The sequence below is a fragment of the Xiphophorus couchianus genome, chromosome 2 (assembly GCF_001444195.1).
Source record: "Xiphophorus couchianus chromosome 2, X_couchianus-1.0, whole genome shotgun sequence".
Lineage (NCBI taxonomy): Eukaryota > Metazoa > Chordata > Actinopteri > Cyprinodontiformes > Poeciliidae > Xiphophorus > Xiphophorus couchianus.
Window position 1 is genome coordinate 11,415,446 of NC_040229.1, and position 13,118 is coordinate 11,428,563.

Consider the following 13,118-nt stretch of genomic DNA (forward strand, 5'->3'; position numbering starts at 1 on the left):
TACAGTATGACAGTTGGTTTAATTTATTAGGATTCTCAGAATAAGCAGAAAATAGAAAAGTTTTGCCTCTATTTAATATGGGAAGATTCACAAGTTAACAAATGTGAGAGTATGATTTTTTCTTTAGGTTAGAAGACACACACGCTCCAGTAAAAGCCTCCTTGCTAATCCCAGAAACACTGCAGAATAAATAACAGTCACCCTGCAGCTAGATACAACACAAACAACTACCCAGTTAGCACACACACCCCCGCACACACACCCCCACACACGCATACACACGCTGTCTCCTTTCTAATAAACAATAAGTTTATATACATATTACACACTCAGTAACCCTTCTAGAGAAACATTTTCCAACAAACTGAAAGGATAAAAGAAAACAATGACAGGTCAGTTACTGTCAAAATGAAAGTAATGACAGATGAGTAATATATAAACAAAATCTAATCTATAGTAAAGAGAATAATATACATGAAATGCTTTCAGTAGCACAGAAACAGATTCCTCTGGTATCAGCTGCTGCGGTTTGCTCCTGGCCTTTAAACGCTTAGTAAACTCCCGGGCTGTTGCGAATCCCACAGCAGAGTACCATGGTGAAGATCATCTCAAAGATCTAAATGCAGAAAGTGATATGATTTAATTCAATATGTCTGTCTCTTAGAGTCTGCAATGCTATCAGTGCTGACAACAGGCAATATTTATTAATAACGAAATCGAGATCTGTGCATTTTCAATCCGTCGCTCACCATGATGACGGCAACCACCAAGGCGGCCAGGCCGATGAGGTGGAGCTTCTCGGAGAACAGAGCGACGAGTTCGCTGTGGCAGCTCTGACAAGAGACAAAGAAAGGCTGGATCAGGATGCTGCAATCGATTAAAAGGTTTGTTCCGCTCTCAGTGCATAAAGTCTGTCATGGTTCACATGTAACTGAACCAAGTCGGCTGTCAAAACAAGGTGCTGGATATCTGCTGGGCATATAGGCCTGTTCACATAAAATACCATCAAATCACAATGTAAACACTGACAGTGGGCAGGTGTGCCTGCTGCTGTCATTTATTAAAGAGGTTTGGCTAATGTCAATGTGTCTGCTTCACTCCTGTAAACTTAATAAATCTATAATATGCATCACTAAATCAGCACAATCTGATTAAACACATCAGGAACTTTTTCAGGGCTGCAAGTTGAAGCTCAAGCTGCATGCAAGTTTCAAATGATGAACGTTATTGTTCTTTATTCTTACTGGATAAACATTTAGCATTAATGCTATATTAAGCAAGTCGGTTCAAACGGCAAATTGATCTTGAAACTTTAAAGTATGAAACACAAATAAACTTGTTGTCGTCTTTTTAACTCAAAATGAGACTTTGGAGCACATCTCTCAAAAAAGGCATCATCATCATCATCATCACCATACATGAATGAGGATGTAGGAGGTGTAAAAGCACCGTGGTTGTCCATTGAAAACAAAAAGTGCTTTTTGGGGAGGGCAAAAATAATTGTTTTAATTAGGGATGCTAAATATTGGCCGTAACATTGCTATCGGCTTATATTAGTCATTTTTAATGTATCAGTATCAGTCTGATAAATAAAATTGGGCCAATATTAACAACCAATATTTACTTTAATCTTTTTTCTGGAGGAGCAGGGGAGGTGGGTCATGTGGTATTTGTTTGGTCATGTGACAGTGATGCAGCGCAGGATTGCGGGGAATTTAACTGACGCTGCAGTGAAGTCAGCAGTAATTAGTGTATAAAGGGTAGTGAAATATATATTATATCAGTAAATATTGGTTATCAACCATAACACCAAGATGAATATTGGATATTAATATTGGCCCAAATTTTCAGTTTTAGTACATCCATTTATTGGTAATATGTGCTAAATTGATGTGACAATGTGTAAAATGATGGAGTGAGCGTTAAAAATAAGACAACATTATAGATGCTGATTAAGAAAGGACATCTTGACTCCTCAGTGCCTGATTACATCACTTTCTCCCGACTTATTTGTGCTGTCAGTTGAAGGAAAGGTTCATCTTTAATCAATCAACATCCAATTTAATTTCCTATAAAAGTTTCCCCTTTCAGTTAGATTTCTTCTTGCTTATCCTCTTACTTGTTATTTAAAGTATAACGAAGATATATCGATTTAATGAGTTCAACAAAATTGTGCAAATATCAATGCTGCAGTTAATGATCCCCCCTTTTATGAGGAATTATCAATTCTCCACAATTCCCCTCTGCTGAAAATCTGGTTGAGCATCATAAAATGGAACAGATTTCCGCGCACACACCGAAAAAACAAACAACAAAAAAAACCTTTTCTCCATATAAAACCATTTTTGCCCCAGGAATATGAAATAACAACACAAATTTGACTTATATTAAAGTTTATCAGGCAAGAAAATGCATTGTTTTCTCCTGGTTTACTTTTTTATGTGTAATTTGTCAGTATTAAGCATCAATGAGTAAATTAAAAATGTCCTTCTTCCTGTTTAGCCATGATTCTTATCTGTAGCAGCAAGTACTTTCTTTAAATAGTGTTCAAGTTAAACGAATAACAAATTGTTTGACATTGTCTTGTCTCTGCAGAAATTACCTTTTGGGTCCAAGTGACATTTTGCAATTAAACCAATGTTTGATGGATTAATAGAATTTGAGTTTAGTGTTGTGCAGGGGCGTCAAACTCCAGTCCTGGAAGTTTGACACCCCTGGAGAACTTACAGTATCTACACAAGAAGGAGGCAATTAAGCCATTTGATTCTGGTGTTTTGTACCTGTGGCACATCTAAAAACTGCAGGTCAGTGGCCCTTGAGGACTGGAGTTTGACACCCCTGCTGTGGTGCAATTAAATGCTTACCAGTAAAAAAACAGTCTGATCATGTGAAATTGGTTTCTGAAAAAATAGATGCAACTTACAAGGAAAAGTTGTTAAAATGATAAAACACGGCCTGTAGGAAGGGTTTGATAGTAAACTTTGTGTGTACCTTGGGTTTTGGCGCAGAAAGTATTCCTGAGGGACACAAGGTGGAGCGGACTTGCATGAATAGAAGAGTGTCATCGCCTTTCCCACAGCAGTTTAGCTGAAGATGAAAACCAGAGCAAAGGCACTTGTAATTACAAGGCATACTGTTGTGTTTTTACACAAACATAAAAAATTGGACTCAATATAAAACATACCGTAGTGTGGAAAGCACCCAGCACACCGATGGCTGCGTCTTTACTTGGGGACCCAGTGACATCCACAGCCTTGATGTACGCAGCGTCATAGAAATTAATCAGCTCTTTGGACATCTGTGGACAATCAGAAAACATGAAGCTGGATGACAATTGAAGATGATTTTAAGACATTTGCATTTGATTGTACATACACTGTCCCTGTTCATGAAGCCCCAGATTGCTGCAGCCACTTCACAGGCAAAGAGGATCACCAAAAAGAAGAAAAACTGCAAAGAAGAAGTTAGAGCATATATGTAGTCAGACTTATCTCATTTATTTTATTTAATGTAGTTGTTGTTTACATAAACAAGTTGTCTGATTGGTGGAGCTGGAATGCTAACCGTTCCTAGCAGACACTGAGATTCCTGAATGGCACCGTAACATCCCAAGAATCCCACAAGCATCATGACAGCTCCGACAGCGATCAGTATGTAGACGCCTGTAAACAGAAAGTCAATTATCACGATGTCACAGCGTCTTAGCCACCACTAGGGGGCAGAAGTGTCAAAGCTAAGAGGGAGAAAACCCCCGATGCACATGAAAGTGAGCCAAATGCTGTTTGGTTTGGGACTTCCTGGATGTTTTGTCTGTTTTCTCTGTAGAGTGACATACTATTATTTGCATTCGAAAGACAAATATCTCCCACTTCCTGAGAGAGAGGGATGGAAGTGCCTAAAAGCAGCACTAAAAGCAGCCACCCTGACGAGGAAATCCCTCCATGACACCCTGGACTTCCACACAAAAACCCTGTCTGTGAGCTGTGAGTCACTGACCCCTGACCCACAGCATTTCTTGGGAAACATAGCGACCATGTAGGCACACATGGATGCGCAAACACACGTTCAAGCAATTAGGCATGTTTAAAAAAGAGAGTAAAGGTCATTGTGTTGCCATCAAACCTGAAAAATGAAACTGGGTTCAATGCAGAATAAAAGCATGAATGAACAAAATAATTAAAGAAACAAAGGAGGCATAGATCATGATTTGCACTACAGCATGCTTACTCCAATAACTGTACAATCTGAGATCATTTGTACTTTTAGTACACACTACAGCACATATAACTAAAAGAATCACATATTAGTAATGCATGCTCTAAAGTCCACTATTTTAAGAAAATGTTCTTTGCTGTCCTTACTCTCTTGGTGTTTTTCTAAAGTATATATCCTCACCATTTGGTCATAGAGGCTGAAGCTAACCGCTAGTCCTACAAAGGTCAAATAAATAAACAAGCTCAATCTCAAAGCTATTGAAATGTTCTGGTCTTCTAAACCGTCTTCATGGTGAATTTGGGGGTCATTTACTCAGAAGACAATGATTATTTACACAGTAACGGGTCGTGCGGAAATGTGTGACAATAAGTTTCCTGTGAAAAAGGAGAACAGAACATATTAAGGAAAATCAATGAAATAGTTTTCATGTAAATGACTGTAATGTTTTGTGTAATGAACTTTACACTGCTTTTAATTTCATATCAGTCCATTAGTTTCGCGGTATGTGTTCCAGACAAAAACATCATTGGTGCCGCAATGCCTTCATCCTTCATTTCCTCTCTAAACACTCATCAGCTTTTTGTGTAAATAAACGTCAAACATGAAGGTAGTTTAACAGATTTTACAACGTCATTCACATAAACTTCTTTGATGTTTTTGAGATTGGAGCTTTTTTAAAAATATGGTAGAAGACAGATTCAGTCTTTGGCCGTCTCTTACAAACCGTTAGCTTCAGCTAATATGAATTTACAATGATCTAAAAATATATAAATTTCAGACTCATTCTGTTTTTATTTTGTTGTCACACTTAGATGTCTCAGCTCATAAAAACATATTTAATATCAGACAGTTTTCAATTTTAGTTTTATATTTATTTTTAAAATAGGTCGCTCTTGAAATAAGTCCTTGCATCTCAAAGAGATTTCTCTGCATAAATAAATAGAAAAAAAATGTAATTAATGATTTCATTTATTAAGGAAAATCTATTCAAACCAACCCACAAGAGCTAATCAACTGCTCATTCACAGTCACAAAACTCCATAAAAAAGGTCAATATTTTTACAATTTAGCAAAGGAAAGACTATAGAAAAAGAACACATTTTTAAGCTGCAAGGCCAACATGACTGCCAAGAAAAAAAAAAAGAAAAATCCCCTTCCCGAGTTTGTTTTTCTGCCTGATGAGACAAACGTGGAGATTTTTGGAAGACGCCTGTCCCGTGACATCTGGATTTGAACTAACACAACATTTCAGAAAAATAACATCATGTTGTTAGAAATCCTCTGATGACATTTTGGGGCTGCTTTGCCGCTTGAGGATCAGACTAAATTGTCTAAACCAAGAAATAGCCATGTATCAGGTTTGGGTGAGAAAACGTTTTTGCTCGGTACCACTTTAATGCCGGGAGTCATTTTTGTTTCCATAAGCAGATTCACAGGAAGCATTTGTGCTGCACAGCTTAGATACTGATTACATCGATTTAAACAGGAAATGATTAACATAAATTGTTCAAGTGATTAAATAAAATACCTAAGAAAAGACATAATCTGTTGCTGGGATTCTGTGTATTGAGATGACTCACTTTCACTTTTTTACCATTTCATGAACAAAGTCAAACTCGAGCTTGTTTGGACACAATAAAAAAAACAGATGGGTGTAAACCATGAAATATATTTTTTAAAAGAGTAGTTCAGCCGTTTCAGAGACCTCTATTCTGATTTGCAGAGAAACCAACTCACTGACCCGCTAACAAAGCCTGGCAGTGCTCACAGTAATGAACCAACGGTGACACAGTCCACCTAGCACTGTATCTCATTTATCACGCATAACCCACCCTCCCCCCACCCGCTTCTCTTTGCTTTCAGGACTTTTTTTTGGTACCAAGGGAAGGTTACCAGGGCCAGTAAATCTGCAATGCAGCAAAGGAGCCATTATTTCCACTGCCCTCCATTACTATGACAACACCCTTTGAGGTTCGGCATCTATTGAGTCTTTAAAGGAGACATGCACTTTTAGACCCCCGGAGAAGTCCATTTATTTCTTGTCTCTCAGTATAATCTCCAGAAGCTTCACTTGTCCGCCTCGTTTAGTACTTGAATAGAACAAAAAAGGAAGAAGTGATTTTCACACCATCTGAGAAGGATACCAATAAGCTGAAATAAACTCAAGATAAAAAGATATGGCTATAAATCTTGCCTATAATTTAAAAACAATTATTTTAAAAAAGCCAAAAGCAGACGGAGAAAATATGCAGTGTATCTTTGACTCCCTCATTATGTAATACAGGGCAGTGCAGTAACCTAAAAATGATTTACTATCCTCAAAGATATGCCAGCAGTTTAAAGGGGATGCTCTACTTCTATGCTTATTTTTGTTTTTGGCCAAGAACCAGAAAACATCATAACCCTCAAACTTTTTCTCTCTCTCTTTTTTTTTTTTTTTTACATTTTGTCACATTACAACTAGAAACTTAACCAAAATATTTGGTTAAGTTTGCATGCAATATTCACATGACTGAACACAACTGTAGAGTGGAAGCAAAAAGCAGCTGGTTTTCAAAATGTTTTTAATAAATTAAAATCTGAAAAGTTTCATCCAGGACTTCCATTTCTCTGTTCATCTTTCCATGAACTCTGACCTGCTTTCCAGTCCATGGTGAGAAACAGCATCCCCAAAGCATTACGCAGCCAACACTATTTTCACTGAACTGTAGGCTCTAAACTCTCCTGTTAGAGAAGTTACACACTGGTGGACTTTGTTGACTAATTGAGCCTCTTCTGCAGGATGTAGGGGAATCACAATTATAGACAATCCTGAGCACCCTCTTTGTAAGGCTGTCATGCAGTAAAAAAGTGTTTTCAGTCAGACACTTCTCCATATATGCTGTAAGACAGACTGCTACAGGAGATCCTTCCTGGCCACACCCATCAGAACCTACAAGAACTCTTTGAGGAAACATTTTATAGTATGAATTGCACCAAGAATTATTTTCATTTTGAAATTATAAAGTATTTTTGAACTGATTTTGAATTAAATTTAATGTGTCCACACAACACAATGAACATCAGTGCATCTCGTTTAGCTCTACAGTTTCACTTTTCTTAGTTTGTTCATTGTTGGTGTTTTTTTTAACTGTTTTATCTTATTTTAATCAACTTTAATCTAGATGTTTTCAAAACATGCTTAATAAATACAATATTTGATTGATTGACTGAATAAACCAAAGTTTCACAAGAAGTCTGTTGCATTAATTTGCGTTTTATTGCTTGCAAATGGATCTCTGATATTCAGAAGAGCAGTTTAATGATGAATATCTTGTTCTTAGTGTCTATGCAGAGCTTCTCATTCCCTGGCTCTGAGTTTATGTGTATAATACAAACATGAGCATTATGAGGATTTTTCTCATTTTCCTCACAGCAAGCTAAGCTCAAAAGTTCAACTATGAAGGAGTCGGAGGCTGTGGCACAAACCAGACAACTGCCACCAGTAAGGTTCTCAAGTGCTGCAGCAGAGGTGGGAGCGTGTGTATTTCCAGTCTTACATAAATACCACTTTGGTGTGCTAGGAAGCTAAAAAAACACCCACTTCAAACTCTAATTTGAGGGATAATGTGCACATGTATGAGATTATTTGAATTATGCTAGGGCGTATGTTGAAGGGAGGGCTAAAGAAATGAAATATTCCCTTGATCTTGCCTGGGTGGGCCTTCCTTGCCGCCACTGCTTTAAAATCATGAGAGTGCCTCCTCTCCACTATAAAAAGCTTGAGTTTGACTTTGTCCCATATACTTACGGAGGGGGTAAGTATGGCAGAACAGCAGGAGCCCAGATGTAAATTAATGGTTTTACTGGAGTTCACCGCCGCAGCAAAACCAAGATCATGGGGCTTTGAAATACTTACATCATGTCATGTTTTACTCTTTAGGGAGCTGAGACCAGTGAACGATGGCAACAAGATACACACTGTATGATCTGAAGAAAACTGAAGAGCATTTGCCACAAGATGAAATATAAGATACAGAGAAAAAGTGAGCAACAGAAGGCACAGTTCATGTTTATATCTCTGCACCACTCTCAAAGGCAGTGTTTCTAGACTCCACATCTGTTGCAACATCTGTCTGAAGCATCTGGCTGCTATCAAATGATCACCCAAAGAGACTGAAGGAGACTCAGAACCTAAACATGTATATAAAAAGTTTTTAATTCAGAAATGATCACCTACGGTGAGGTCATGGGATTGAGTGTAAGCTGGTTGTAACCACTCTTAAGGCAAGACGCGGAAATACGCAAGTCCTGTTTCCTATTGTGAGAGGTCGAGTCAGCCCACACGTTTCTAATTATATATTTTAGGTGGCTGTAGTAAGACAGCTCTTTCTCTCTGTTAACAATTTAAAATAAAGACATAATTATTAGATGTAAACTTTTTTAGATCAACTAAATGATGAGGGGTGTTTTAGCCTCCAGTAAAACATTTCAAAATGAATAGTAATAAACTTTTTTATGTAACCACTGCATAAGTGATTTTGTAGTAATGATTCCAAGGCTTACATTCATTTCTCCTTCCCTCTATTCCAATGGGATGCCAATCTGAGAAGCTCATCAAACTACACATAAAAATTGTTGATGTGATGTTACATTTTAATTAATGAATATTTTACTTCAACCATTTGTTTTATGTTTTAGGAATAATTAACAATCATATTAAACATAATATATTGGAATATTTACTGGTGCCATCTAAGCACTTAAACTCATTTTCATAAGATGCCAGAAAAAGGCCTTGGCCCCTCCCCCACGTATTTCTGCCCCCTGCTGATCATCTCATCCTTTAGCTTACAGCTAAGACAAATTCAGCCTTAAGGAAAGGTTTCCAGACACAAAAAATAAGAACAGCGTTGGTGTGAAAATGAAAAGAGCACAACCTATAATTTATGAAAAGCATTCCTGTCAAGCAGATAACTTCACCAATTATGCAGGAAATAATTTTGGCACTCGCTGGCCAAAACAGCAACAAAAAAGTCTCCACCTGAATTTAAATGAGCAAATAGTTGCTGCATGGAAAACTGTCTTCCAGCTGGTAACAAGTTAATTAACCCCGGCTAATACAGTGAGTTACTTTTCATTTCTTTAACAGTGTGGAAAGATGCATCCTGTAGTCATGGAAAAGATTTTAGCTCGTTTAAGACGAGTCAAATCATTGGCACCAAGCAGAGAATACATCTAAGGAGATTGTAGGTGCGACTAAAATTTGGTTGAGAACTGCACAATACATTGCTAAAAACTGGAAGGACAGTGGGGAACCTTCTTCTGCGATGAAGAAAAACTCCTGAATGATTGTGATCAACATTTGGTGGAAACAAAAGTAGAACTCAGAGCTACGAAAGTAAGAGCATTTTCACACCCAGAATGTGAAGGGCACTCTCTGTTGCCATAAGAACATCACTAAACATTGAGGCTAACTGGAGGAAATCTGCTGGGGAGCACAACGACTGGACTCTGGAGCGACGCAAGAAGGTCATGTGACCAGATGAGTCCAGATTTACCCTCTTCCAGAGTGATGGGCTCATCATCAGGATAAGAAAAGAGGCAGATTAAGTGATGCAGTCATCATTACTGGTGTCTATTGTTGCAGCCTGTGGGGGCAATGCTGTCATATGGGGTTACTGCAGTTAGTCAGGTCAAAGTTCAGCAACATTACGAGGTCTAATCCCATCCGGGGATTGTTTCTTCCCTGTTGACACGAGAATATTTTAAGATGATAATTCCAAGCTTCATTGTGCTAAAATTATCAACGTGTGGTTCAGTGAGAAGAACACATGGATCGGCCACCACAGAGTTCACACCCTAACCCTACTGGGGATCTTTGTGATGTTCTAGAGAAGGCTTTGCACAGAGCTTTCCCTTCATCAATACAAGGTCTTGGTGAAAAATGTATGCAACACTGCACAAAATAAATGCCTATGACTTGTTGCAAGCACTTTGAGTATGTCTTATTCACAATTTACTTTACTTTACATATCTGATAAGTGCTGTGAACAGATTTCCTTTAGGGGTTTTGGAGTACATGGGTCTAACTGTGAAGGCTTGCTGGACTTTTAAGATGTTTATTTAAAAAGAATACGTGCCTGTTTGTGTTGGTCTAGAACATAAATTAGTTGCAGTTTTACTGTGGTGGATACTCACTGATGTAAAAGGTGCTCGGCGCCTGCTGGCCTTCAAACTGAAGTATGAGGAGGTTGCTGGTTTGACTGTCATGGCGTAACCACAGGGCCACTCCTAAGATCACACCTCCGGCCAGCTGGCGCAAAAGGAAACAGGCTTTAATTATTCAGTCTCACATTTTATCTGCCTACTGTAACGACACCCTGAGGGAAGATCAGAGCCACGTATGAACATACAGAAAAATACAAACAATGACATTTGCTTGAATTAAGCAAACGTTCAAAATTGTCTTCTAACTTCTTTCTCCCTTTGTGCTGAACTCCCCTGTGGAGCTGAGGTCTGAAAGAAGAAAGGACATCCTGACACCTCAGTGACCTGTGGCACAGAATGTGCCCTCACAGCATTGTTTGCAGCCAAATAAGCAAATAAGTATTTTTTTTATCTTTTTAAATTTGCCTTGTTTGCCGTTCTGTAACCAAAAAAAAATCTATCAACATTTTATCCTAAAAGCCAACTGGTGGATTGGGATTGTTTGCATGTCTGTGCCAATATTCAAGCTATATCAAGAAATCTATCCCCCATTCTTATCTCTCTCTTTTTTCCCACCTGACTGGTCACCATTGTTCCCAGAGAAACAGGAAACTCAAGTCACAATGTGAAAAATTGCCAAACAAGGAAGACGGGGCTCAAGAGCTTTCACATAGACGGGCACAGCGGCAAAACCAACAGAGGAAACAGCCAATCAAGTGCGGCCTGTCCAGGATGTGGTGACTCCTTGCTCATCTAAACAATGCACTGCTGCTGTATGCTCCAAATGGAAACTTCAATATAGGACCTATAGGTGAATATCAGTGTAGGATAATTTGGCAGATAAATAATAAAGCTATGTTTTCTTTTGTAACCCATATGTATTTGAACATATTTTAAGAGTAAGTTCCCATAGAAAAATTAGTTGAAATCACCAGAAATGGTGAGATCTTGGACATTTTTGAGGTTTGAAGCAAAACTCTCTCCAAAAATCAGATCAATTGGTCAGTTTTAAGTGTTTTTCAGTGTTATTATATCGTACTAAGGGCAAATCTGTTGTTTAATTTTCGAAATGAAGCTCTGTATCTATTGTGTTCTTCCTGATCTTGACCTAAAGAAACAACAATGACGGATTTTAAGGAGAGTTTATAAGAAAGAGAGATGATAAGAATCTCATCCCACTGAGAAGTCCTGAATGATTCCCTCCCAGCTTTTGGTAGTCCTGCCTTTGAGTCATCAACAAACTTCTTTCTAATGAACTTCCTCTACTTCTGAAAGTAACTGTTGACAAAAGAAATTAGAGCTTTTCCATCTTCTGTCTGATCAAGGTATGAATAAATTTTTCTTTCTCACTACATCCTGTGCTCTTTGTGAGCACAGGATGTACAGTAGTTCTCAAAGTTTAAAGCTCTCATCTGTTTAAATACAAATATCAAGGAATTAAAATTTAATCGTAAGAAAACATTCTGTTTAAAAAAAGCAAGAGAAACTAAACAACTCAAACATCAAAAATGTAAAAAAAAAAAAAGTAAAGTAAGATTGACTCACCCAGAAAATAAAATTAAAGAAGAATAACATATATTTTATGCATTTCGTACAGCCCGCCACAGCCATTGTTGCCACTTCTTTTCTGCTTGTCCTTCTGCTCAAATCAAAGTCTACTTTCAGGGATCACTCAGATTTTATTCGAGCCAGCTAAAACAGAAAACTCCTCCTTCATAACGAAGAGTGAAAACTGAGACGGGGATCTGCCCACCAAGTGCAGCAGACAGGACAAGGCAGAGAGGAAAACAGAGTGTGGAGGGAGGGAGCCCCATTTCCTTTCAGCAGGGTTAGGATTCCAGATGCAAGTTAGATTCATCCAGATTTATCCAGTTAAAAGTGTCACATATCGAGTGGCTTGCAAAAACATCTGGAATGTTTTTACATTTCGCCTCAACCATAAATTTGTATTTTATTAGGGTTTTACGTGGATCACCACAAAGCAGAGCACAGTTATGGGTAGAATGAGAGGTGTATAGCTTTTATTAAATTTATTTTTTTAAAGTGGTTACTTTTAAGTATAACCTTTTGGTGCAAGTACAGTTCCAAGTATTTTGGTGTTTTCTTCTACAAAACTTTCTCATGCAAAGACTGAAATATTTGTTCATTCTTCTTCAAGTCAAGTCCAGTCTGACTTGACTTGATTCAACTCAGGTCAGACTGGCAATTCTCAAATGCCTGTCACAAATTATCCATTGTGACCCAGTGGTCAAGTTTGGAACTTGACCACTGGAACTTGACCACTGGGCCATTTGAACACACGGAATCGCTTGGATCTGATCCATTCATTGTCCAACATTAAGGTGAACCTCTGCCACTCTCTACAATGTATTTTTTATTTAATCCTTCTCCATCTTTTCCTTCCAGAGCCATTCACCTTCCTATAAATTAAAGGTCTTAAATACATACGTATGACACACTTTTCTGACTTTTTTCTGAAAATGTTTTTAAAACCATGCATAATTTTCCCTTAATTTGTATTTTCTCTACTCTGGTCTATCACATAAAATCCAAATATAACGCAATGTGTTCTAAAAATAGCAACAACAAAACTCTTTGTTTCCCAACATCTAGATCCTCTGTTAAGGACTAATATGTGAAACCACAAGAGAACTGGAAGACAGTGTTTACAGTTTCCGCCATTTTCAAAATTGTTAATTCCTACAGGACAATGA

The 13,118-nt window shown here is 37.9% G+C and overlaps 1 protein-coding gene across 1 annotated transcript; it reads right to left on the reverse strand.

The window, feature by feature from the left end:
• On the reverse strand, positions 1 to 12,137 carry LOC114134523 (CD81 antigen-like). Its single transcript, XM_028001196.1, has 8 exons — positions 11,950 to 12,137; positions 10,396 to 10,510; positions 3,565 to 3,662; positions 3,376 to 3,450; positions 3,185 to 3,298; positions 2,992 to 3,087; positions 750 to 833; positions 1 to 616 (listed from the first exon to the last, which is right to left on the reverse strand). Exons 1-8 carry the CDS (start codon positions 12,013 to 12,015, stop codon positions 551 to 553), a joined length of 714 nt encoding a protein of 237 aa, XP_027856997.1. The 5' UTR covers positions 12,016 to 12,137; the 3' UTR covers positions 1 to 550.
• Between the last annotated feature and the right edge of the window lie 981 nt (positions 12,138 to 13,118).

Excerpts from the sequence above, each read along its gene's own strand:
- LOC114134523 (XM_028001196.1), bottom strand. The coding sequence starts at position 12,015 with ATGGCTGTGGCGGGCTGTACGAAATGCATAAAATATATGTTATTCTTC. Across the intron at positions 3,299-3,375 it reads GCTTCATGAACAGGGACAGT|ATGTCCAAAGAGCTGATTAA; the intron begins GTATGTACAATC and ends GATTGTCCACAG. Across the intron at positions 617-749 it reads TGGTGGTTGCCGTCATCATG|ATCTTTGAGATGATCTTCAC; the intron begins GTGAGCGACGGA and ends TTCTGCATTTAG.